Here is a 25,431-nt window from a genome sequence, read left to right on the forward strand (position 1 = left end):
GACAGAAAAGAAACTTCCACTAACAACAGCTAACGTCATCCTGGGCTGCCCTGTACCCAGCCCCAGGCTCAGCCCTCCCGCCCAAGCTCCTGTACTCCCAGCAACAACACGAGGTAGGCACTGCCCCTCGCCGTTTTGCAGATGGAGAAGCCCAATCAGAGACCGTGACCCCAGAGTGGTGCTCTCGTCCCTCAGCCAGCTGGGCTCTGCTGCAGGCCCCATCCACGAGGTGGGGGCTTATCCAAGGCTCTCCGCACATTCGAGACTAGTCTGAGCGCTCTGTGTAACGCCCCCAAGGAGTGGGTGTCATTATTATCCACCTCTTACAGAAGAGTAAACTGAGGCCTGTTAGCTCAGGTTGGTAATATCCACGACTTGCCTAGAGTTATTTCTGTCTCTTCGGTAATTATGGGGGACAGGGGGTGGGGGGCAGGGAGATGTGGTGTGGGGGAAGGTGTCAGAGATAGACAGGCTCCCGATTTCAGCTACAGGCCTATTTTTTATTCAATATATTAAATATATTAATCAGAAAAGTCACATACTATAAATCCAGGAAAATACACAAATATAAATGTCAGAATCTGTCATTTGTCTTCTTTGTAGAGTAAGGTTATGTACATGTGGAAAGAGGGTGGGAAGAGAGAGCAGGTGCAAGGAGGCGGGAGAGGCTTGCCCGGGCTGGTGGGGGCCGCCCCTCCCTCCGAGCCCCCACTCCCATCTCGGCCTCTTCCTTCCTATATTTACAGCAGCATCTGGCTTATTTACAGCACGGCGGTGTGTGTTAAAAACGGTTTATCTTACAAAAACATGAAGGCCAGGGCTGGGCTGGGGGCTAAGACAAGTAGTAGGGGTCACCCCCATGAATGCATCCCCCTCCCCCAGGGCGTGAGCTCCCTGCCAACCACCCAGTACAAGGGCGGAGGCCGGCTGGTCTGCGGCTCAAGCCCAGGCTGGGGGTGCTCTGAGGGTCCGTGGGCCATGGGCTAAAGGCACGTGGGGTGGTGTAGGAGCGTGCATTCACGGCGCACGCGTGTTCCTGGGCTGGGGTCAGAAGGGCAGTGTGTCCATAAAGATCTTGTCGACAATGGGCGGAGGGGGCACCAAGTCCTCCAGCTTGAGGTAGAAGATGCGTTGCAAGCCCTGGGTGCACAGGGTCCGCAGCTCGGGGAGCTTGCCCAGCAGGCGTGACAGGCAGCTGGCCGGCTGCGGTTCGCCCGCCACGGCCGAGACGTGCTCCTTCAGGCAGCTGGCGATGCGATTTTGCAGCTCCTCCACCCGCCTTGGCTCTTGCAGCCCGTGCCGGTCTAGGGGGGCACAGAGGGGAAGGGGCAGGTCAGCCACCTGCCAGAGGAACAGCCACTCCCGTACCTCAAGACCCCGCCTCGCCCCACTTGCTCCCTGCCCAAGAACTGTCCCCACTGGCTATCCCTCACACTCCCCTGCGCTCTGCAAAAAAAAGTTCCCGCAGGAGCCGTATTCAGGCCCCACTGGAAGTCCAGTGGTCTCGACAGGCAGTCGTACTCGTTATCCTCATCTTCCAAATGAGAAACTGAGGCCCTAAGAGGTTAAATGACTGGCCCAAGGTCACTCAAACGAACTAAATCCCTAACCAGGTTTTCTGCCTTGGCCAGTGGTTCTCTCCCTGTTGGTTCTGAGAAGCCCTGGAGCCGAGCAGTATGGTTTAGAGGTCACCTCCACGGAAAGCTGATTCCAAAACCCACCACTCCTTCAGCCCAAAGTGCCCCGGATTTTGTACTATATTGGCTGGGTCCTCTGTGGAATTTAAGCGGAAAGGGAAATGGGTGCAGATTCGGGGGCTTTAAAAAAAATTAAAAGAAAAAAAAAAGAGATCTGAAAACCTCTTCGCTTAACACCAAAAAATTGTGTCCTGAGTAACTGTACTTGCATAAAGTAACCAACAGGCACAGGTAACCTATGCTGCTGGAGGTCAGGGCAACGGTTACCCTTGGGGGAGCTGACGACACTAGGGGGATAGGTACAAGGTGGGGTTCTGTTTCCTGGTCTAGGTGCTGGCTACGTGGGTGTGCTGAGCTCACCAAGGTTTAGCATCCGTAAGCTCTCCTGCATGTGACATAATTCAGAAGATTTTAAAAACAAACCCAAAACCCCAGGCCCCACACGACAGCTACGCAGGGTGCATCCTGGAGGGCAGGGGATGATTCACAGACTGCCTTGGGCTTTGCGGTCAGACGCTGCGGGGCCTGGACCCTGGCTCTGCTGCCTCCTAGCTGTGTCACTCTGAGCGAATGCTTGCCCCTCTCTGCATCTGGGCGCCCTCACTCCGAAATGTGGGCCCCCCCGCCCCCCGAAGTGCCAGATGCCGGGCCCTCACACCCTCCCCGGCTCCCCACTGGCCACTCACCTGTGATGAGGACGAGCGCCGAGAGGCAGGCGAAGGCAGGGACGTCCACCACCAGGCCGTGCAGGGACCGAGAGAAGGCCAGAATGCTGTCGATCCAGTCGCCAAAGCCGCGGGCGCACTGCAGCCGGTGGAGCACCAGGCCCGAGCAGAAGATGAGCTTCCCCTCGGCCGGCTTCGAGCTGGCGGGGAGGGATGATGCAGATGTGGGTCAGGGCGGTGGGGGGCCCGAGGACAGGGCAGCAGGCGAGGGGCTGAGCGTGCAACGGCAACTCACCGGTAGGCCAGGCGGAGGATGAAGAGCTCCAGGAAGGCCGACTCCAGCAGCAGGTCCTGGTCACCCGGGGACAGCTCGGCAAAGCCGGGGATCTTCTCGGCCCACTTGCGGATGACCTCCAGGGAACCCGAAAGCAGGTCGTAGAACTGCTGCACGTCCCCGGCATCTTCCTTCCCGAAGTGGGGCAGTACCAGCTCCTGGAACTGAGGTGGTCGGGCGGGGTCAGCACCGCCACGTGAAGGGCCCTGCACCGGGGCCCCCTCGTACAGCCCCGTCCCCCACTCTGATGATCACCAGATCCCGGGGGGCGGGGAGAAGCGGCGAGAGAGGAACCGAGGTTCAGTCCCTGCTCCTGCTCGCCAATTCTCAGACACCAACCCGGGGCTGAGGCTGCTGGAAGCAGCACATTTTTCTAACTGGCCGCCCACCTAAGGGGGGTGCACTGTTCCAGCCAAGCAGCCCAAAGGGGGCTCCGCTCTCCCCGACCTGTTGGCCTGGGGCGGGGCCCGCGTGCAGTGTGCACCAAGGCCCTAGGTGTGGAGCGCGCCGGGCCTCACCTTGGAGTAGTCCAGTTTGGCTGTGCTGGGCCCGGAGTCCAGGTGTGCCCTGACCAGGGACGTGAGGAGGTTGGCAGGGGAGGCGTCCGGGGGCTGCTTGGGCTTCGAAGGGAGCCGACCCCGCCGCCCCTTCAGGCTGTCTGTCCGGACAACTGCAGAGAAACGGGCAGGGCTAAGGAAGGGAGGAAGGGGTCCAGGGAAGGGACTCTCCACTCAGGCTCTGTGCATCGATGCTCGAGGTCCCTTGGAGCCTAAGGACCTAGAGCCCCTGAGACCCTACAGAGAGCACCCTCCCGCCCCCGATGAGCCAGGCAGGTGGACCAGAGGTGGAGTGCAGGCAGGTAAGGTCAGATCATGCCATCCACCGCGGCCCACCAGGACAGATGTCTTGGGACGGCCTCCCTGCCCCCCTCAGGCCTGCCTCTGTCCGGCCAGCCCATCCAGCCACCCACCTTCCTTCACCATGCCTACGGCCAGGCACTTCTGGAAGCGACAGAACTGGCAGCGGTTTCGCCGCCTCTTGTCCACAGGGCAGTCCTTGTTAGCCAGGCAGATGTACTTGGCGTTTTTCTGTACTGTGCGCTGGATGGGGGGGCAACAGGGAACAGGCTGTCAGAGTCGGGCGGGGGGGGGGGCAGGGGAGGGGACTGTCCAGATCCTGCTGCCATCACAGACAAAAGCACCCTCTGTTCACAGCTATTTTTCTAACATTTGGGTGGCAGGGGAGGGAGAGATGGCGGGGGGTGGGGGGGGAGGAAGGAGAAAATCTTGGGGACACTGGGGGAGGTTTTTGCCGAAGGAGGGAGACCCCCCTCCCCTCCAGGACACAAGATCAGGGGCCAGGGGTTCGGGGCTCCCTGGCAGCCCAGGTATCTGGACTTCTCAACGTGCCTTTTCCGGGACAGACAAGCGAGGACAGAGGAGGGGTAGGGGGTGGGGACGGGAAGCTGAGCAGGCACCCAGAGCTGGGACAAACATACGGCCTGTTCCCTAGTCCACCCCCAGCCCTCTTCCCGGATCCTTTTATCTCACGCCAGGAACATGAGTGCCTGGGGCCCCCTTCTCACCAGGACCTTGGGTTGGGGGAGGACGGGCAAAGGGAAACCAGAGGCTGGCCTTTCGAATGTACCCTCCCGGGGGCACCCCCGCAGCCTGCACCCTCGCCCACATGTCACCACCCCTCTACAGGCAGCCCGCTGCCATCTGTGGGTCCCCAGGAGGGTGGCCCACCTGCAGAGGTGACCCCTTCCTGAAGGGCAGGACTAGTTGGGAAGAGAACCCCAGGGAGGCTGCCACAGAGACAACCTGCTGGGAAAAGAGACCGGCCTTGCCCGCTTCCCACAAAAAGCCGCAGCCAGGGCAGTCCAGTACCTTGAAGAAGCCCTTACAGCCCTCGCAGGTGCGGACGCCGTAATGCTGGCACGAAGCGTTGTCCCCACACACGGCACAGCGGCCCTCGCTTCCACTGGGGGCCCCGCTCCGGGCCTTGGCCGAAGGCACCGGTGCGTCCAGCATCCCTGGGCCGTCGAGGTGTGGAGAAGTGGGCGCCAGGCCCGGGAAAGCCGTGGATATGGAATAACTTTCTCTCTCCCCCAGCTGGCAGGTGGCCTGTGAGGGGAACAGCTTCAAGGGGCTCTGGGCAAGGCTGGGACTGGGACCAGTAGGGGGGCTGAAGGAAAAAAAGGCAGGCGGCTGGGGGTGCCCAGAAGCCTTGGGCAGTTGCTCTGTCCATGCCCGCAGGCCTTCGTACGTCTGGCTGGGTGAGAAGGGGCCGAACGAGCCATCCCAGGGAGAGAGCTGGGGTGGCTGGAAGCTGGGCGTGGACGGGGACGGCGCTGAGCAGGGGCTGCCGTAGTAGTCGGAACCGCTGGAGGACAGGGTCTCGTCCAGGGGACCGCTCAGGGGGCCAGGGTAGCAGCCGTACACCTGGAAGTCCTCAAACTTGAAGGAAGCAGAGGCGGGGGAGGTGGCCGAGGAGGAGGACGTGGAGGAGGCCGAAGAGGAGGCCGAAGAGCATGGCTGGGCCGTTCCCGGCAGCTGGTACAGGAAGGTGTCAAACTCCCCCGTGTAGCCGTCCATGAAAGTGCTGAAGCTGGGCAGGGCCGTGGGGGCGGTGGGGGCTGCCTCAGGGCTGGCCAGGTCCATGGTGGGCTTGCTGAGCTCGGGGGTCAGGGGGTCGCTTGCCAGGTGGTCTCGGGGTCCTGGGCTTGGTGCTGGTGTCCCATATTGGGCTTGGATACAGGGCATCTCTGCAGGGGGAGGAGACCAAGATTGGGGGGAGTGAGAGTCAGCGAGAGAAGCCTGAAGCCTGACCTCTTAGGTCCCTGAGCAGCCAGGTGGCAGGAGTCCCAGCCAGACGCAGGGCACCATGGCCCAGCAGAGAACCCAGAAACCCTGGTCCGCAGCCGGAGTGCCATCTCAACCCTCATGTCACAAAGCCCCCGGGCAGTGGCCCAGCAGGAGTGGGCTCAGCTGGAAGGCCAGCCACACCCCGGTCAGCCTGGGAACCCTAGGGAAGGCATCTAGCCAGCATTTCTCTGCTGGAACAGGGGGAAGCTGTGTTCCTTCAGCCCCCTGCCCTCCCGCACCGGGTAAGGCGTGGGCAGGGGCTGGAAGAAGGGTGGGTGGGAGAGGCAGCCAGGCAAAGCCTTACTTAGCCCACTCTCTGGGTGAAGGTATGTCATTTCTCCAACCTGGCACTTCTGGGAATATTCCCAGGCACAGCCCAGCCTTTGCAAAGCCCCCTCTCCTCCTCCCCCCACGGTGCCTGGGAAGGACATCCTGAAAATGGAAGAGGAGTCGAGACTGAAGGCCCAGCTGCTAAGCAAGAGGCCTAAGCAGCCCCGAGCCTGTCCCCCATCCCTGCCCCCACCCGACACACTGAACAAAGGCTGCAGCTCCCACGCGCACCCCAGTCCTGCCATCTGGGGATGGGCACCCACTCGGCACCGCCTGGGATGCTCCCAAAGGCAAAAAGGAAGGGAGCCCCGGCCCTCCTCAGCAATCCCCAGTTCCCCAGGGGATCAAGTAGCTGGGCTCCAGACCTTTAAAGGCTGTACGCCGGAGGGAAGCCGAATAGGGGCAGGAAGGAGGAGAGAACAGGCCCCCTAGACTTCCAGGAGAATGGACAGTCCCTAAGAAGAATTTCTCTGCTACCCCCAAAGCATTGCCTCTTGTTAGTTTTATAAGAGAACTCTGAGTCCAGCAGACTCGAGGTGGCCATACAGGGAGGAGCCTGTTGGCGGGAGGTGGGCAGATGGAAGCCATCCTGCCCCCGCCTGGGTCCCTCCACGAAGGAGTTTCTGGGCCCTGAATAACCCAGGCGCTCAGGCAAAGAGGGTTGGTTACACCCTCAATCATGAGCGGCCTGAAGGGGCAGAGACAGCACCACTTAGAAGGAGATCCTCAAGTTTGCAGACCCGTGGCAAACTAGCGCAGAGGCGGCCCCGGGACGGGTTCCCATCCCATGTCCACCCCTGGGGTCTGCACGGCTCTGGCCCTCCCAGCCAGGGCCGGGGGGGGGGGGGGGGGGGGGGGGGGGGCGGGGCAAGAAAGCAAGCTGGAACACAGAGTGCCACGATCAAGGGAACAGAGAGAGGGGGCAAAGGCTGGCACCACCTCCTGGCCAAGAGCCCGGGGAGGGGGGGGGCGAGGGGGGGAACGTCCTCTGGGTCCAGCCCTCTCCCACCTCCACGGGCGACGCACCCCTGGCCTGACACTGCCACAACCGGCCGGGGGCCACACAGCCCCTCAAGCTCTGCACCAGCCACCCGGTAGTGCCCACCCGCCCGCCCGCAGGCATACGCGGCACCTGCAAGAGATAAGAGTGGCCACGTCTTCCAGCGCTAGGACAGCCGGGGCAGGGATGGGTTTGGGGTGGAGAAGAGGTAGCAGCCACCTGGAATAAGGCTGGGTGTTCCAGCCTTATTCAAATCCTGTTTCTCCACTTGGACATCCCACATCCGGATCAACCCCCACCAACCTGTCCTCCCCCTCCACCCCCCTCGGCGCAGGTACTTAACTACAGCAGATATGGACCTGCATCCAGCGTCAAGGGGGTGGGGGAGAAGCAGTCCCCCAGGGAGGAGGAAGAGGCGGGGCTGGAGGAGGGAACAGGGAGGATCCGGCTTCAGGCAGGTCCTGGCAACAATGTGGTTTGCACCTGTTATGCTGAACAAGCTGCGGGCTGCACCCTACCTGTAGGATCCAACGGGGACTGGGGGGAGGGGGGCACGGGTGTGACCGGGCTGTGGGGCTGTGGGGGGTGTCCTTCAGGTACTACACCAGGGACTCCAACATGAGCAATTCTCACTCGGGATCCCCAAGGACCAAGATTTCCACACCTCTCTCTCTCTCTCCTCTGTCCGCACCCGCCCCCACGCCCCACAGGATCCAAGACACCTCTTAACCAATCTTCCCGGTGCTTCCCAGACCCTGCCTCTAAGAAGACTGAGTGGAACACCAGCAGCCCCCCTCCACAGCTCAGCCAAGCCCCCCATGCTGGCCACTTCCTCCAGCAATCCAGAAGTCTCCTAACACCGCTCAGGCACCAACTTCGGGGATCCCTGCAAACTAAGCCACAGCCTCTAACGTGTTAAGAAAACAACTAAAGGAACGAGGGTCGGGGAGGAGGCCGACCAGCCGGGGAGGAAGGAGACCCTTTTGGAAACCCAGAGCTGGCAGGAGTCCCGCGGATCCTTGCAACTCAAGTTCTGGGGATCTTCCCCCCCATACACACACACACACACCCCGCCCCACTGTACCGAGAGCCCATCAGCACCTCGGTCCGGGGCGCCCTGGGCCACTCGGGCACCCAAGTGGGGGGGGGGGCGCTGAACCACAGGCAGCCTCGTCCCCAGCAAGTCCCCACTCCCGGTGCCAACTCCAACTCCACCCCACCCCCCCCCCCGCGGCTTCCACCTGGCTTCCACCTTGCACCTCTCGGGCGCCCGGGGGCTGGAGTGCGGCCCGGGTCGTGCCCCCGCTGCAAGCGCTCCCCCCGACGCCCGGGCTGCACCCAGCGCCCGCGCCCCTGCACGCCGACCCCACAACATCCTTTCTGCCCGCGCGGACGGCCGTCTCCCCCATGCAACACCCCGAAAGCCGGGGCTGGGGCGCACGCTCCCCGCGGGGCACCTACCCGGCGGCTCCGCTCCGCCCGCCCGTCCGTCCCGCGTGTGCGCTCCCGGCCGCGCGCTCCGGGCTCCGCAGCCTGTGCCGCTGGGGCTCCCCGGCGCAGCCCGACCCTCCTCTTAAGCGCTCCGTGACGCACGGCGAGGGGCGGGGGCGCCACTGACGCACGCGGCCCGGCGAGCTGTGGCCATACAAGGGCGCGGGGGGCGGCGCGGTTCCGGCGGGAGGCGGCGGGGGGAGGCGCGGGCCGGGGAGCCCGGGGGGCGGGGCGAGAGGCTGGAATGTCTGCGCGCGTGACGCACGCGGGGTTCCATTGACGCAGGGAGCGCGGATTGTTTGATCTATAAATAGTCCCCGCGCGCCCGCCGCGCCCGCTAAAAATAGCAGCTCGCGGACTCCCGAGGCTCCCCCCGCCCCGCGCGCCCCGGGCCGCGCCACCCCGAGGAGGGGGCGCTCTAGAGCCGCGGCCGCGGGGCTTCCCCGGGCTGAGCTCCCTGCAGCGCCCGCTGCTCCGCCTTCGCAGCCGCGCAGCCTCCCCGGAGGCCTGGGGCGCACCTCGGGGCGCACCCCGCCCCCCCCCGCAGCCTGCGCCCCTCCAGCCCGCGGCGCAGCGCGGCCACTTACTCCCCAGCAGCAGGGTCACCGGGTCGTCTGAGCCTCGAGCCCCCCTCCCCCCGCTTGCCTCCGCCCCCTACTCTCCCACGCAGGGCACCTTCCGAGGGCAGGCGTTGGCCGGTGGGCCCCGCTCCACGCGCTGGCCCTGATCGCTTCCCAGTCCCTTCCAGGGTGGGTGCGCTGCAGCTGGGAAATGACCGAATTTCAGAACCGGGCGGGGCCTGAGAAATCTGGTCAAATTTGTGCCGACTCTTTTTCCCCATTTTATAAATAAACAAGCTCGGAAATGATGGCACTTGCTCAAGGTCACACGGCAAGGTGGTGGCACACGCTGCCCCCCCCCCCCCCAGGGCCTCTCACTGCATCTCTAGGGGATCTTCTCACGCCCTCCCCTGACCACCTGTGGAGAGGGTAGCCTCGACCTGCCCCGTGAAGCCAGAAGGGATGGCCAGGGCTGCATCGATGGATCGGGCACAGGCCGCACTGCAGCCACCTGGAGGCCTCCCTGGTCTGGTTGTCACCTCGACACCCCCATTCCACCCCTGAACCTGGGGAGCCTGCACCTGCTAAGTAAGAGAGAGAGGGGAAGGAGTGCTAACGTTTACAAGAAGAGACACCCCCCCAAACACTGGGGTCCCACCCGGTCCCCTTCTCCCCGCAAGTCAGCTCGAAGAGTTCCTGCTTCCACTGCGCCTGCGCTGATGGCCCTACTCTCACCTCATCTGGCCACCCGACAGCACTTCCCCCTAGCCTTGAGGCACTTCCTGTTCCTCCTCACTTCCACTCTCACCTCTCGGGTTGGGTTTCCCACACCCTAGTTTCCAGCCTCTCCTGCTGCCCAAAGGTCCGGCCAGCATCTCGAACCTCATGCGGTGCCCACAGAGCTTGTCCTCGCTGTACCCCCTCTGCCCACTGCCCCATCTCTGCTCCTGATGCCCCACAAGCAACTTCTCATTTTTTCTTGAAATTCTATCTTGGAACGTCTCTCGGATCCCCGTTCCTACTGCCAGCCACAGCCCACGCCTCACTGGTGCAGGACAGCAGGCCCGCTGAGTGAGGCCAGTGACCTCCACTTCTCCTTGCCCACAACCAGTAAGGAAATGGCCCCTTAGACCAGCTTGTCTCCTCTTCCCAAACGCCCGCTCCCCACCAGCGGAGCAGTCTCATGCAACAGCAATCTCACTCAGGGATCTGGTCAGAACTTGCCACAGCTCCCCCACTTCAGCATACAGTCTCAACATGGACCAGTCTTCGGAAAGCTCTGGTCTTTCCCAAACCATCATCCGAAGACCCTTCAGGGCCATCTGGGCGGAGGTGAAGCGTGGGCCGAATAATGCACCGGGGCCTATCCAAGATCCACACTCCACTTCCACACCAAAGTTTTTTCTTTGTGTTGGGTTTTTGCATAGATTTTGCTTGGAAAAGAGATTCCAAAGAAAGAAAAAAACAAAAAGGCTTTAAAACTGCAAATATGGGGCACCTGGGTGGCTCGCTCAGTTAAGGGTCTGACTCGATTTCAGCTCAGGTCCCGGATTTCAGGGATCTCTCAGGGATCTCAGGGTCGTGAGATGGAACCCCATGGGGGTGGGTGGGGGTGGGGCTCCGTGCTCAGTGGGGGTCTGCTTCTCTTTCCCCCTCTCCTCTGCCCCTCCTTTGGCTCGTGCTCCCTCTCTCTCTAAAATAAATAAATCTTTTTTTAAAATAGGGATTTAAAGAGAAAGAAAATAATTTAAAAAAATAGAAAACTGCCAATATAAATTTTTTTTTAAGATTTTGTTTATTTATTCATGAGAGACACGGGGGTGGGGGGGCAGAGACACAGGCAGAGGGAGAAGCAGGCTCCATGCAGGGAGCCCGACGTGGGACTTGATCCTGGGTCTCTGGGATCAGGCCCTGGGCTGAAGGCAAGGCTAAACCACTGAGCCACCCGGGCTGCCCCCCAATATAATTCACATCATCCTATTTTCAGATTAGGACCCAATGATTCCCAGAGGAGCCATGCCTTGCTCAGAAGTATATAGCAAGTTTGGGCTGGGGAAGCTAGCCCCAGCCACATCATGGGCTGGCTTCCCATCTAGCCTGTCACCCCACCCTGGGATGCCTCCCTCCACCCCAGCAGGGCCTTTCTCAAAAAACAAACAAACAAAAAAGCAAAACAAAAAATCCCAATGTTAGCAAAACATGATTAGCCAAGTCAATGTTCCCACCATCCCGCACCAGCTAAACAGGTGTATTACGGGGCAGCTGGACCAATCTGTGGCCAGCCCACCCGGGAGCCCCAGGGAACTAAGCGTGGTGAGGAGCTGCCCCAGGGCCTGGCCTAAATCTCCAGATCTCAGCATCAGCCTTCAGATGTGTGCCTGCAGCCCAGGCCCCACGTCCCCGGGATACTACAGGTTTGGAGGCTGCATTCTCACTGCCCCAAAGGCAGATGGAGGGGAAGACAACCACAGCCACCACTTGGCCATGTTCGTGGAGGCAGGGATGCTGCGGGCTCTGTCTACACTATGCTCTGGAAATAAGCAACTAAGGAAAAAAAAGGCAGAGTCCCTCTGTGGGAGCACAGCCAGGGCCACCCCTTCAGTGGTGAAAATTCACTCCTGTGGAGCACCAGCTTGAGGCAAGAGGGGTTTTGGGACCCTGGGTCTCATCCCTGTGGGACAGATGCCCTCCAGGGCATCCTGGAGCTCTGAGGGGGAATCTGGCTAAGGTGCAACTCTGGGGACAGGCTCAATGAAGGCAGACCCTGGCAAGCCTGGAGCCTAAGCTGGTCTTAGCCTCCCAAGGGGTCCCCCAGTCCAGTCCCCAAGAGCGAGGTCAGGGTGAACAGCCCCTTGTGGGGTGAGGTGTGGGGTGGGAGGGACAGGTAATGACCAAAGGGGTAATGATGGGAGAGATTCAAAACTAGAGGGAAGGACTAGAAGGCAAGGCAGGGCCATGACAGCCCAAGAGGCGCGGGGAGAGACGAGGTCATGTGGGAGATGAGACGACAGTCCCCGCCCGCCTCCCACAGCACAGCCTGGCCCAGCGCACCAGTGTTCTCATTACCTCTAGCTCCCTGCTGCTCCCCTAAAAGGACCTTGGGGTGAAACTTCTCACCACTCATAGTGACCCCTCTTCCTCCCTCCTGCTCTAATCCTGCTCCTCCTCCAAGACTTCAGGCCATCCCCCTTCCCCAGCCTAACTCTTCATAATAGGCACCTTCTCACAGGTGAAGGGGATTATGGGGAATACCTCGAGGGTCAGACCTCAGTCCATGGCACTGCACAGGGTTTCTTCCTGTCAATTCCTCCCCCCACCTTTCAGGTTTAGAATTGTGACCCAAATTTTATCAACGAGGAGATGGAGGCTTGGGGGCAGGACGCAAATATAGGTGCCCTGACCCCCAAAGCCTGTGCTGAGCCCATGGATCCACTCTGGACTGCAGACAGTGGCTTCTGGCCTGCTGGGCCTTGGCTCTTCCCAGTGTACACAGATCCAAGTGTGTGCAAGCACACGCACGCACACACACGCACACACACACACACACAGTCTGTATTTGGAAACAGCAGCACCTATGAGGGGGTCTTTGGTGGGACCGGAAGCATTCCAGTTTCCAACCAGGGCAAGGATCAGCCAGGTGTGTTCACCCGGGAAAAGTCATCCCACTGTCCTCTTAAGATTTCACACTATGGGGGGCGCCTAGGGGGCTCAGCGGTTGAGCATCTGCCTTTGGCTCAAGTCATGGTCCTGGGGTTCCAGGGTCCCGGGATCGAGTCCCGCATCGGGCTCCCTGCAGGGAGCCTGCGTCTCCCTCTGCCTGTGACTCTGCCTTTCTCTCTGTGTCTCTCATGGATGAAAAAATAAAATCTTAAAAAAAAAAAAAAAGATTTCACACCTATGATTTGTGCACTTTTCTGTGATGTAGGTTACATTTTCAAAGACAAAAGTTTCAAAAATAGCCACGCCTAAATGGGAGAGACGCATTCATTCACACGGACGCAGAATGCTGCTGGAATTCATTGAGGACAGATTCATTCAAGTGTGTGTTGCTGGCATCAGAGGACAGTGCCCGTTTCCCATCACGAAGGTGGTGTGTGGGCACACGCAGGGCACAACTACAGTTAGCAGAGGCGATTGTCTCCCGTTAGACAGGGGTCTTCACACAGGATGCCTTCCGTCAACCCTGGATGTTTCCTGAGAGCCCCTGTCCCTCCTAGCCGAGGGTAATGTGGCCTGGGGACTAATGTGCTGACTCATCCCTCACACCTATGTGTGAATGTGAGAGCAAGGCCCTGGCTCCCCGACCTCAGCAGGGGGGGCGGCTTCATGCATCAACAGTAACTAGCCCAGGGCAGGCCCCGGATGGGCAGCCTGCCTCCAGCATCGTTCACCAGCCCAGAGGGTGGATGTGGATGTGGGTAAACGGGCAATGAGGAAGTGGAAGTGCCCGGCCTCTTTCCCACGCTGACCCCCACCCCTGCACCAGCCCTCACCCCCCCCCAGCACCGGTCAGGGACTTGCCCTACTTTCACCAAGACCGTCCCCACCCACAGGCCTCCACACGCTTCCCGCGTGGTGGGCCCAAGGATGACCTCTGCCTCCTGCTGCCACGGGAGTGTCCCCCCTTCCGCCGCACGACCTGGTCATTCCTCTTCCTGCCTCGGCAGTGGGGAGGAAGACTTGTGCTGTGGGCGAGGGAGCAGCGCCTGCCACCCCAGGGGCCCTCCCGCCAGCAGCTGGGTCAGGCCCCGGCCTCTGGCTCTCATCCCTCGGCCCTGGCCCTGGCTCTGGCTCTGCCGCGACCACACGTGCCGTCACCTCCATGGAAACAGATTCCCACTGCCCCCCCCCCTCCGCTTCCTGCCCCAGCCCTGGCAGGGACAGAAGATGGGGGGCTCTCAGAGGCATCTGTGACCAGAAGCTGGGAAGCCTGCTGTGTCACCTGGGGCCAGTCCCTTGCCCTCTCCGAGGCCGTTCCTCATCTGCCCAAGGCAGACGCTCCACACTCCCCGGGGCTGGGAGGGCTCAGTTCATTAAGGGCACCGGGAGGCTCAGCAGTGAAATGGAGCAGTGCCTGGGGCCCCGGACTCCAGGACCCCGCAGCTGGGATCCTGGGGCAGGTGGGCAGGCCCATACCAGGACCTTCAGCTGGACTCGGGAGTCAGCACCCCCTTCAAGAAATGGAGACCAGTAACCCCATCCACACCTCTTCCCCCTCCAGGGCTGAGTGGAAGGAAATGAGAGCGTGCCCAGAGACGTGGCTCCACCCAGCACTGGGAAAATACCAGCCTCTGTATGCAGCAAGTGCTCAACTAATACTCTGGAGAAAGCCTGTGAGTTGAGGAGGTCAGGGCCCTCTCCAGGGAGGCTGTCTCTAGTCCAGGCTGCCTCAGTCCGACCCTCACCTCCCTCCAGGGCTAGGAGGAATTAGCATCAGCACGAAAGAGTAAGATCAGACTTTGGGAAGAAGAGCCAGACAGCGCTGGTGCTGGAGAAACGCAGACAAGATCACCGAGTGCCTCTGGGAAGGCTCGGCCCACGCCTCCGCTGCACCCTCCTCGCAGCTCCTCCGTGCCCCCCGAGCCTGCTCAGCTCCCGGCCAGCTCCTCTCCTCCACCCTTGGAGGGCCTCCCACCACCTTGCAGAACATCACCACCCACCAAATTCTCCTGCCCCTGCCCAAGGTCTCCACCCAGCCTCCTTGGGCAAAATTTCAAATTCCAAAATAAAAACCCTCCGATAACGAGCCCCAGCCGGAAAGACTGATGCATTTTCCTATTGTTAAAGTATTTTTAGTCACAGGCTCTGGATTCATTTAGAGACTCACGTTCAGAAAGGGGGAAAATTTTTTTTTTTTTTTTTGAGAACCGAGGAGAGCACAAGAGCCTCCCACGTCAGGAGCTGCCACTTATTCCATGCCGGGCTGCAGCCCCTGGCCCCGGGCCCGGGGAGCGTGTTTGTGGCAGGATGGTTGGCGGACTTGCCAGACCTTGCTCCAGCCCTGTTTCGCAGGCACCAAGACCAGCGAGGGAGCCAGGCAAGGAGAGCGGGGCAGGGGCTGAGGGCTCCGGGAAGCCAGGTCCCCTAGACCCAACCAACAGGGGGTAAGGGGGCTCAGGGACCCTGCTCAGGGACCCACGCAGAGGCCCCCCACCCAGGGACACCCAGTCCACTTCAGCGTCCCTCCCCAGCCTAGCAGGCCAGTGCCTCCTCCAGGGCCGGGGCAGCAGAAGGGGAGGACCGAGAGCGCAGTGGAAGTCTCCAAGGAGGGCGAAGAGATGCCAGCACCTGTCTCCTTCCCTGTCTCCCAGCTCTTGACCACAGCGAGCTCCCAAGGGCAGCTCCCCCCCACCACCCAACTCCGGTCAAGCTTTACTCTCACTGCCTGGGAAGGTCAGCCCTTCCTGTTTCCTCCTCCGCCCCCCTCCTCTCAAGGCCAAAGAAACCACAACACGGATGGTCACAATGGCACAAGAGCCACACAGCTCAGCTCCTGTGCCTCAGTTTCTCCATCCCTGAGACTCACCAGCTATCTCTTCACGATCTGCTTAGACTCTCCGAGATCCTGGACAGCTGCACCAGGCGAGAATCCCGGGGTTGGTCAGGGGCTCTTCCTGGCGGCCTCAGGGAGCCCTGCGGGAGCAGACGGGACTGCCCGGTTAGCCCGGCCTGCCCGGCCAAGGCTATGCACCAGCTGAGCGGGCTTAGGACGTGGAGCTGTCTCCAAGCCAGCATGTCCTGCTCTGTTTATATAGCCGAAACCAGAGCCGGCCTCTGGGGACAGAGGGAGCTGCCTCGGGGCCCTCCTGGCGGAGGCCTGACTTTGGCCCAGGTCAGCAAGAGCCCAAAATAGTCAGCTGACGGGAGCCCCGGCGTGAGCGTGACCCTGGGCCCGTGCCCGGGCCTGGCACACAGGTGCCCACGTCACAAGACCAACAGCTCTAGCACTCACGGGGCCCCGGCTGGCAGCCCCTCGGGGTGGCCTTGGCAGTGTATATGGCATGGGAGTTCCACTCAGGCACCACCATCACCCAGACAACGAGGGGAACACAAGCACTCTGCCCACGGGGGCCGCTCTGTACCCGGAGGGAAGGTAGGGGTGGGGGCCGGGCTGGGGGAAGCCATCTGGCCTGCTGCTGTCATCTTCACTCACGTGCCTCCCGGGTCCAGATCCCCGGCTGACCAGGGACACCTGCCTCTCCTCCGTACAGTAATTCCTCTCCCTGCCCCCAGCCCAAGGTCGGTGGCACGGAGCCTGCTGCCAGCGGGCGGCCAGGTGCACACCCAGCCCAGCCCCTGGAACAGGAGGCCCTGCTTCCCAGGGCTTCCCCTCCTTCCACCCAGGCTCCGACTGGACACCCCATCCTCCCCCATTGGCAGCCACCTCCATGGGACTCCCTGTGCCCTGAACGCCAACACCACATGAGACAATGGTGTCTGGGGCGCTGGGGGAGATACAGAGCCAGCTCCTACTTCATCTGGGGATCTCTCAAGGCCTGAAGGGGGCTGTGGCACGGAGACAGTTCTGGGGGAAGAGGAAGGCCATCACAGGTCCCCGGCCCGGGTGTCAGGCTGAACTCCAGCTCTCTTAGGTAAACACGGTAACCAGGACCGTGGTGCCCTTGGCCCCATCCTATTATCTGAGATGGCTCAGGAAAGGCCAGGTGAAAATTCAATTCCTACACTCCACCCCTCACCCCTGAATCTGCTTGTACCTTCTCCAGAAGTGTCCTCAGGCGAGGAAGGCGTGTGTCCACCAGCAGGTTGGGCCTCTGGGAGAACTTGATTCTAAGCTTTGCTCTAGGGACGCCTGGGTGGCTCAGCAGTTGAGCGTCTGCCTTTGGCCCAGGGCATGTACCCGGGATCCGGGATCGAGTCCCACATCAGGCTCCTAGCAGGGAACCTGCTTCTCCCTCTGCCTGTGTCTCTGCCCCTTGCTCCCTCTCTCTTTCATGAATAAATAAATTAAATATTTAAAAAAAATAAACTCTGCTCTACACATCCTCACTATAGGATCTTAAAAAGTCACTTCTCTGCTCTATAACTCCGTTTCTTCATCCATAGGAGGAGAAGGTGGACTAGAGGCCTAGAATCCCTCTGGCCGTGGCCACAAGTCTGAGACTCTCCCGCTCCGGGCTGCTGGGTGAATCGTGGAGGGTCTAGCACTGCCCTTTGTCAGGAAGATCCTCCCCCTGCATAGAAGCACCTCCCCATACCTGCCGTGGAGGAAGGGGGTGGTCACTGCCCTCCTGCAGGAGATGATCCCAGGCTTGCCCCGGTGCACTCCCCTGGTGTACGCCCTGGAAACAAACCAATTTCCTATCCCCTATGCCCGCCCTGCCCGCCCTGCCCCGCTATACTCCCAGCCTGGCCTTGAGCCATCCGGCCACACCCCATTAGAACCAGACACATGCTGCCTTGGTAACAGTCGTCATTCACCCCCACCCCTGTCCCTCTCCTCCCACAGCAGCCCATGCCCCCCAGACAGAGCCCCTCAGCCTATCCTGCTAAGAAAGCTGGGCTTTCCCCCTCTCCATCCCCCCTCACCCCCCACCCCCATCACCAAAGAAATCAGATCTCCCGGAGTTGAGCAGCACCTCGCCTGCCACCTCTGCAGGGCTTCCCCCTCCATCCCCCAAACCACATCCACTTACGGCAGCTTCACACCCACCTCTGCCCCCCAGCCCCACCTGCTTGAGGGCCCCAGAGGTGTACAAAAGACAACTGTAGAGCACTTACCAGTCTGGATGAGCCAACAGACTTCGGACAACAGTCAACCGACCCCTGGGCCTTCAGGGTCTGGCAGAAGGAACTGGGACACCAGAGAGGGACCAGGGCGGGCCTCTGTCCATGGTGGAAGCCTACGGAGGGAGAATCAGTGTGAGTGAGGAGGAACCCGCCAGCAGGGACAATCCCTAGAGACGGCACAGCCAGGAAACACAGGAGTAGAAACAGGGGCGGGACCCAGGCCATGAGAGGCGACAGGCCAGCCCGAGGACTGCCCTGGGCTGGGCAGCAGAACCGGGAGGCACACAGAGCCCCAGGCAAACAGTTCTTGGGGACATGGGACGTGATCAGGAACTGCTGCCGGTATCTGGGCCGTCTCAGGGCCACGGAGACACGTGCCAGCATCCAGCCCCTCAGTGTCCTCCCCACTCCTGCGTTGGGTGGGGAGGCTTCAGTCCAACACTTGGCCCTGACGTGCACAAAAGGGCATTTTGTAGGCAGAGAAAAGGGAGCTACTGTGAAGACAGGGCTAATAATACCCCTCTCTCCCTAGGGGGCTCCACATTGGGCCCTAAAGTCTCTGAGGACCCCACAGGGCAGGGGCTCAATCACCCCAACTCCAGGCAGCCCAGACTCCTAACCAGAGCAATGGGGACTCCCAGGAAAAACTCTGTGAAGCCACTCTGGGCCCCAAACACGAAGGCCCAACTTGAAGCAAAGTGGTTAAGGGCCCCGACGCTGGAACCCCGGCACCTGCGTTCAAGTCCTGGCTCTGTCACCTGTAATCCTGGGCAAGTTGCAGAACCTCTCTGCGCCCCAGGTTCCCCCACTGTGGAAATGCCGACCGGTGATAGACATCTCCGAAATGAACAACCACGGGGCTGCCGGGGGACTTAAAATGAGTCCACGTGTGTAAAGGACAAAGCAGAGCGCCAGACACACGTACAACAGCACTATCGTTATTAGGAGAAATTAAATGAGGACACGTCAGAGCCAGTCGCAGGCCCTGGGTTTTATTCCAAGCCATCTCTGGGCACCCGGTCTCCCCTTCCAGAGCCAACTGTGAGCACCACCCTTCCAGCCAGAGTACTCCAGGCCCTACATCTCTCCTTCCCTTTTTCTCACCCCAATTCAGCCCTCTCCTCTCTCAACTGAGCCTCAAAGTGAGAGCAGGACTGGGTGCCCTCTGGGGCAATGTGAGGCGTGGGAAAAGGGAAGTAGATGCTCCCATGCTGGGAGGTAGAGGGTGCAAGGAGGAGGCTACATGATGTAATGGGCTTCCTTGCCCTCCTGACCCCTCCCTGCCCCAGGGTCCACAGACTAAAGGGAGCTACTCTGCACCACGGTACCCAGATCCTCCTCTAACAGAGCTATGAGCACTCCCATGCTCCTCTGCGTGAAATGGAGACCAAGGGGTGAAGGCACCGGGAGTGAAAGGCAGGGGAGCAGTCTTGAGCATCTGGGGGGCTTCCAACCCTAACAGAGGGCAAAATCAGGGGGCACCTGGGTGGCTCAGGCATGATCCCAGGGTCCTGGGAGCCTGCTTCTCCCTCTGCCTGTCTCTGCCTCTCTGTGTCTCTCACGAATAAATAAACAAAATCTTAAAAAAATAATAAAAATAAAAATAAAAAAGGTGGCCAAATCAGCTTCCAACCTGTCTCAGCTCACAGGCTACACCTGCTTCCCAGAGTGACACCATCATCGTCCCGTACCCCGGAAACAGGCCTGCAATAAGGCCCCAGGGCTCCCCTGCACAACCTTCCCTTTTCTCCCTACCAGTCCACAGCTGAGGAGGAAGGGCAGGAACGACCAACAGCTCCCACCACAGTCAGGCCCGCCCAAGTGCCCAGGTCTTCCGCACTCATCTTCCCCAGTCTCTGAGAAATAGGGGCCAGAGTCGGGGATTGGTCATGCCCAGAAAGTGCTTCTTAACATCTCGGAGCCGATATCTGATGCCATCTCCTGTCTCAGATCAAAATTCCCTCCACAAGCCTCGACTGAGGGCCTCGGCAAGCCAGGCAGTGAGCCACGAACCCCATGTCTGGGCCCTGGGAGGCTGTGATGGGGGAATGAATCCAGGTCAGTTACCTGTGCAGAGGGCGAGCCTAGGGCCGAGTTACCTGTGCAGAGGGCGAGCCTAGGGCTTGGAGAAGAGACTGATGCCCCCTAAGTGGTGTGGAAGCATCAGGCCAGACCTGGGACCCAGCTCTTGCACCCCCTCCTTGCTGTGCCCCCTGCACACGGGCTTTCTCTCCCCAGGCAGGGCCTTTGCTTTGGCTGTCCCCTCCACCGAGGCCATTGCCCGGGAGGTCTGTATGCTTAGCTCCTTCTCAGCAGCCAGGCCTCCTGTCCTCTTTCACCTCCTTGGAGAGCCTCGGCCCCCACCGCCGGCACATGGCCCTGGTTTGATTAGCTGCAGCGGACTAATGCTGCCGAGCTGTTCACTCATCTGTCCTAATCGCTGTGGTCTTCACTCTCCCAAACACAGCTCAGCACTACTAGGTACTTGGGAAATATTTGAGGAATGTTGCCGAAGAAGACTCACACATGCCTGCCTCAGAACCGGGCTGAGCGGGGGGCGCCTGGGTGGCTCAGTGGCTGAGCGTCTGCCTTTGGCGCAGGGCGTGATCCCGGGGTCCTGGGATCGAGTCCCTCATCAGGCTCCCAGAGTAGAGCCTGCTTCTCCCTCTGCTTAGGTCTCTGCCTCTCTCTGTGTGTCTCTCATGAACAAATAAAATCTTTAAAAACAAAAAAGAACTAGGCTGAGAGAACCGGCCAGCTGCCTGGAAGGAGGTATGGAAAGGACACCGGAGCTAAGGAACTGTCCCTTCTGTTCGACGGCAGATCCAAAGTCCGAGGATCCTTCCCTATGCTGGGCTACGACCCCGACTCCTAGAGCCCCAGCCCTGCATCCCAGCTCCACACAGGCCCCCCCAAACCTCCTCCTCCTTCCTACCAAGTATTTGTCTTCTCTTAACTCAACTTCTCCTCACCACAGGATGTGGTGGGCAGACCCTCTGCAGCCCTGGTGCCTTCCTGGATATAAGCTCTGCATCGGCCAAGTCCCCCTGCCCCCCAGAAACGGGCACACTACTAGTATTAACAATATAACAGCAGATAACACCTACTGAACACCATGCGCTAGACACATCACCAAGCACTTTACATGCACGTTCTCATTTCGGCCTCATGACGCTACGAGGAAGAGATTATTATAATGAACTAAGTTTTACCAGAGGGGACACTAAGGTGCAACAATGCTATGCAACTTGCTGAAGGTCACACAGCTAGGAAGTGACAAAGCCAGGATTAGGACCCAGGGAGCCCCAGGGCCAGGCCTCCTTCTTCCCCGCTTGGACGACTCTAGTGGGTAGAGGTCTCAGATTGCACAGAGCTGTCAGGCAGCTGACTCCAGAAAGCAAGTGGGAGGCTCTGGCCCTTAGAGTCAGGCTCTAGGCCTGAACTCCTGCAACTAATTTTCTTCACTCCAGCACAGGCCCCAACATTTATAATCAGTCACATTCATCTTGTTCATCTTGGTCCACCCTTCTGCCCGGCTGCCATCATCAGGAATCTTGATTTTATCCTATCGTACACCTGTCATTCCCCTTGGCTCTAGGTCTTTAGAAAGAGTCAGCCGGCCTCCCTTTTAAGTCTTCATCCAAATCACTGATCTAAAGGTTCACTTGCAGTGGGTGTAGGACCATGGCTGTAGCCCGCCCCCCCAGCCCCCTGTCCAGGGTGTTATCAGCCCCCTGAGCCATCAGCACCCTTTGGGCACAGCTTTTGTGAAGACACCTACCTCTCCCCGGCCTTCCTTTGCCCTGCGTGCCCCAACACTAGCCCCAAGTCCAAATGAATGCTTCGCTGGAAAGCCCTGTAAGTGCCTCTTCTGAAGCATTTCTAACCCCAGGTCGGCTCCTGACTCTACCTGACCCTCTCCGGTTCGATTTCTTCTACTCAATCCCAGGATGGGGTTGCACCGGGCAAGTCTGGTCCCTCCCCTCCCCAACTCCTGGACTCCTGGAACCCATCGTCCCCCCCCCCCCCCCGCCCCGCCCGCAGCCGGCGGGGAAATGGAAGGAATGTCTCGGCCTGGCCACCTCCAGCGCCCCGTGGGCCAAACCCCACCCTCCACGGCCGGGAGAGAAAGCCTTGGAAAGCCTGGGCCGCCACACTCGCGCCCGGGGCTGACTCTGAGCCCGCAGGTTCCTCCGGGAACCAGTCCCCCACCCCCCGCCCCCGCACACGCTGCGCCTCGACCCCCCGCGGGACCCCCCAGCACACGCTGCACCCCCCGCCCCCCCCGCACAGCTGCACCCCGACCCCCCGCGGGACCCCCCAGCACACGCTGCACCCCCCGCCCCCCCGCACAGCTGCACCCCGACCCCCCGCGGGACCCCCCCCCCCGCACACGCTGCAACCCCCGCCCCCCCGCACACGCTGCACCCCCCAGCACCCCGCACAGCTGCACCCCGACCCCCGCGGGACCCCCCAGCACACGCTGCATCCCCCGCCCCCCCGCACAGCTGCACCTCGACCCCCCGCGGGACCCCCCCCCCGCACACGCTGCAACCCCCGCCCCCCCGCACACGCTGCACCCCCCAGCACCCCGCACAGCTGCACCCCGACCCCCGCGGGACCCCCCAGCACACGCTGCACCCCGACCCCCGCGGGACCCCCCAGCACACGCTGCACCCCCCGCCCCCCCGCACAGCTGCACCCCGACCCCCGCGGGACCCCCCAGCACACGCTGCACCCCCTGCTCCCCCGCACAGCTGCACCCCCCCAGCACCCCGCACAGCTGCACCCCGACCCCCGCGGGACCCCCCCGCACAGCTGCACCCCCCAACCCCCCCGCACAGCTGCACCCCGACCCCCGCGGGACCCCCCCCGCACAGCTGCACCCCGACCCCCGCGGGACCCCCCCCGCACAGCTGCACCCCCCCAACCCCCCCGCACAGCTGCACCCCGACCCCCGCGGGACCCCCCCCCCGCACAGCTGCACCCCGACCCCCGCGGGACCCCCCCGCACAGCTGCACCCCCCAACCCCCCCGCACAGCTGCACCCCGACCCCCGCGGGACCCCCCCCGCACAGCTGCACCCCGACCCCCGCGGGACCCCCCCGCACACGCTGCGCCCCGACCCCGGGACTCCCAGCGTGGCTCCCGGCCCTCGCGGAGACCGCACCGTCCCGGGCGTCCCGGGGACCCCGTCGCCCCCCACCCGGCCCCCGTCACCTGGGCCGCCGAGCTCCGCTCGCCTCGGCACCCCCGCCTTCCGGGGCCGCGCACCGCCCGCGGGGAGCCGCTCCGCACCGCAGGGCGCCCATGCCGGGGGGCCGGGGCCGGGGGGCGCGGGGGCCCCGCCTGTCCGCCGCCGCCGCCGCGCGCTCGTGCGGCCGCGGCTCGGAGCCCCCCGCCCCGGGCAGCCCCCCGCCCCGCAGTTCCGGCCGCGGCCGCGCCCCCCGCCCCCGCAGCCCGCGCCGCCAGCGCCGCCGTCCCAGCCCCGGGCGCGCCTCCCCCGGTGGGCGGGCGGGGACCGTGACGCGCGCCCATTGACGTCTCCGGAATCCCGGCGGCGGCGGCCGACGCAGCCTCATCAATGGGGCTAAAAATAGCGGCGCCCGGAATAGCCGCGAGCGCCCCGCCCCGCGCACCCCCCCCCCCGCGCACCCCGTTACATAACCCGCCCCGCTGCGGCCGGGGGCGCGCTCGGCCGGGACGGCCCTGGGGCCTGCTGGCACCTTCCAGGCAGCACACCTGGAGCTGGGTTATGAAGGTCACCCGGGGCGTCCCGGGAAGGAGACGGGAGAGGGGCGCCCAGAGAGGCCCCGCGGGGGCCCGGAGCCGCACAGCACCTGGGCTGGCCAAGAGGACAGGGCCCGGGCCTCGGAGCCTGGGGCGCCCCCCCCCCCGCACCCCGCCCCGCCTCGATGGCTTGGCCTGCGTGCCACCCCGCAAGGGCCAGGGACCCCGCGCGCAGGTGCCCAGCTTCCATGCAAGCGCGCAGCGGGGGCGGAGGCATTCCCCGAGGTGGGAGGGCAGGGCTGGGCACGGCGGGTGGTGGCTTCCCTGATCCAGCTGTTCCCGCGCTCCCGTATGACCAAGGGCAAGTCACGTGGCCCCTCTGACCTTGGCTTCCTTACCCATAAAACGAGGGTGATACTATGACCCACCTTTTCGGGTGATCGGGAGATGGAACAGCTGCGCAGGTGCCCTGTACACAGTAGGCACTCATAGTTACCTTCTTCTCCTTGCTCCCTCCTCGGAGTCTGACTTCCCCCAATCCACACAGGAGGGCTTAGTGCAGGAAATACACAGGGGCTCCCCACAGGGCCCAGGAAGCCATGAGTGTCCCCCCTCTTCTGGCCCGAGTCTCCAAGCCTCTGCCTCCTCAGTAAGCATCGTCCTAGGGGTGGGAGTACTCGGAAGGTTTCTCTCTCACACCTGGGAGGGAACTACCTTGTCCAGAGCAAATCCTTCTCCCCCTGCCGCCCCCCACCAGCTCCCGATGCAGAGTGGCCGAGTGGCCGGTTCAGGGAAGGCAGGCCAAGGCTGGGGAGTGGGACTGGGTGGGGGCTGACTGGGTGGGGCTGGGTTACCGGGTCTGCTCCTCTGTTGCGGGGAAGAGCCATGAGGCAGGACCCAGGACCCAGGACTCTGCTGCACCAGCCACCAGGCCCTGCTCATTTTTAGAGCCACCTTAAATTACAAGCATGCTATCATATCCCCAGCACCCAAGCCAGGCCCCACGCAGCAAAGAATCTCCTCTGTATTCAAAACTGTCCAAAAGAGGCCCCACAGCCCCACTCAGCCCTCATTCCAGGGGCCACATTCCTCTCCCCACCTCCCTGCCCACCCGCAGAAATCCTTTTGTGGACCTGTCCTAAACTGCTGCAACTCAGAAGCCCCTTTCTCTCGTTCTTCAGAATGATCCCAAGGACCTCTGGTTGGTCTCAAAATCCAGGTTCTCCTCGGAACCTCGACATTTCTTTCCCAGATTCGAGGATTAGGCGGACATAGAAATAAAAAAAAAAAAAACTGAAGCTTCAAAATGGCAAGGTAGGGAGGCCTTGGGGCCAGCACCCCCTTCTCCTTCCTAGCCCAGCAGCTCCTTCCAATTAGGCGTTTTCAAGAAGCCACTACCCCCACCCTCTCTTTTTCTTTTTCCAGAAATCTAACTTTCGAAATACATTTTAAAAATATTTGCCTGTGTAGGAGAAATACATTTATTTGGACAGGAAGGATAAAAAAAAAAAAAAGAAAGAAAGAAAGAAAGAAAAAGGCTTGATTACCAGTTTTTCCATGAAGGCTTCCAACCCACAGAGGTCTCTCCCTTCTATAAATACTTTAGCACAACTTGGCTTTATTATATATTCTCCTGTTTTATAATCAAGTAAATCATATACTAAGATATGTCATGCCAAAGCACACACACACACACACACCTGTGTGGCTTCCGATGGCCGCACGGGGTGGTGGAAGGAGCATAGGTTCAAGAGGCCGGTGCCAACTATTACCAACTGTGTGACTTCAGGGAAATTACTCATCCGGTCTGGGCTTCAGTTTCTTCGCTTAAAACAAGAAGATGAAAACATACCGATGACAAGATGTCACGGAGCTGTCGTGAAGAGTGTGTCTTTGGTAGTGGTTACAAAGGATGTAGGAAGTAGCCTGGCTCATGTAGCAGACCTGCTACTTCCACGCAAGAGGCCTTGGGGGACCTGGGAACTGGTCCTGAATGTGCACATGCAGGA

The 25,431-nt window shown here is 61.3% G+C and overlaps 1 protein-coding gene across 5 annotated transcripts; it reads right to left on the reverse strand.

Moving 5' to 3' along the window:
* Positions 1–479: 479 nt before the first annotated feature.
* Positions 480–22,929, reverse strand: NR4A1 (nuclear receptor subfamily 4 group A member 1). 5 transcript variants are annotated; one of them, XM_025458828.3, is made up of 10 exons: positions 22,913–22,929; positions 17,684–17,805; positions 17,161–17,244; positions 15,471–15,577; positions 4,586–5,463; positions 3,667–3,796; positions 3,215–3,366; positions 2,658–2,860; positions 2,384–2,562; positions 480–1,304 (listed from the first exon to the last, which is right to left on the reverse strand). In XM_025458828.3, exons 5-10 carry the CDS (start codon positions 5,459–5,461, stop codon positions 1,048–1,050), a joined length of 1,797 nt encoding a protein of 598 aa, XP_025314613.1. In that variant the 5' UTR covers positions 5,462–5,463; positions 15,471–15,577; positions 17,161–17,244; positions 17,684–17,805; positions 22,913–22,929; the 3' UTR covers positions 480–1,047. The 5 variants fall into 5 exon arrangements, with proteins under 5 accessions (XP_025314613.1, XP_035563185.1, XP_025314615.1 ...); XM_035707292.2 differs by lacking the exons at positions 17,161–17,244; positions 22,913–22,929 and having other exon boundaries at positions 17,684–17,815; XM_025458830.3 differs by lacking the exons at positions 17,161–17,244; positions 17,684–17,805; positions 22,913–22,929 and adding an exon at positions 16,660–17,112.
* Positions 22,930–25,431: the final 2,502 nt, after the last annotated feature.

Source organism: Canis lupus, chromosome 27 (assembly GCF_003254725.2).
Source record: "Canis lupus dingo isolate Sandy chromosome 27, ASM325472v2, whole genome shotgun sequence".
NCBI classification, from domain to species: Eukaryota; Metazoa; Chordata; class Mammalia; order Carnivora; family Canidae; genus Canis; species Canis lupus.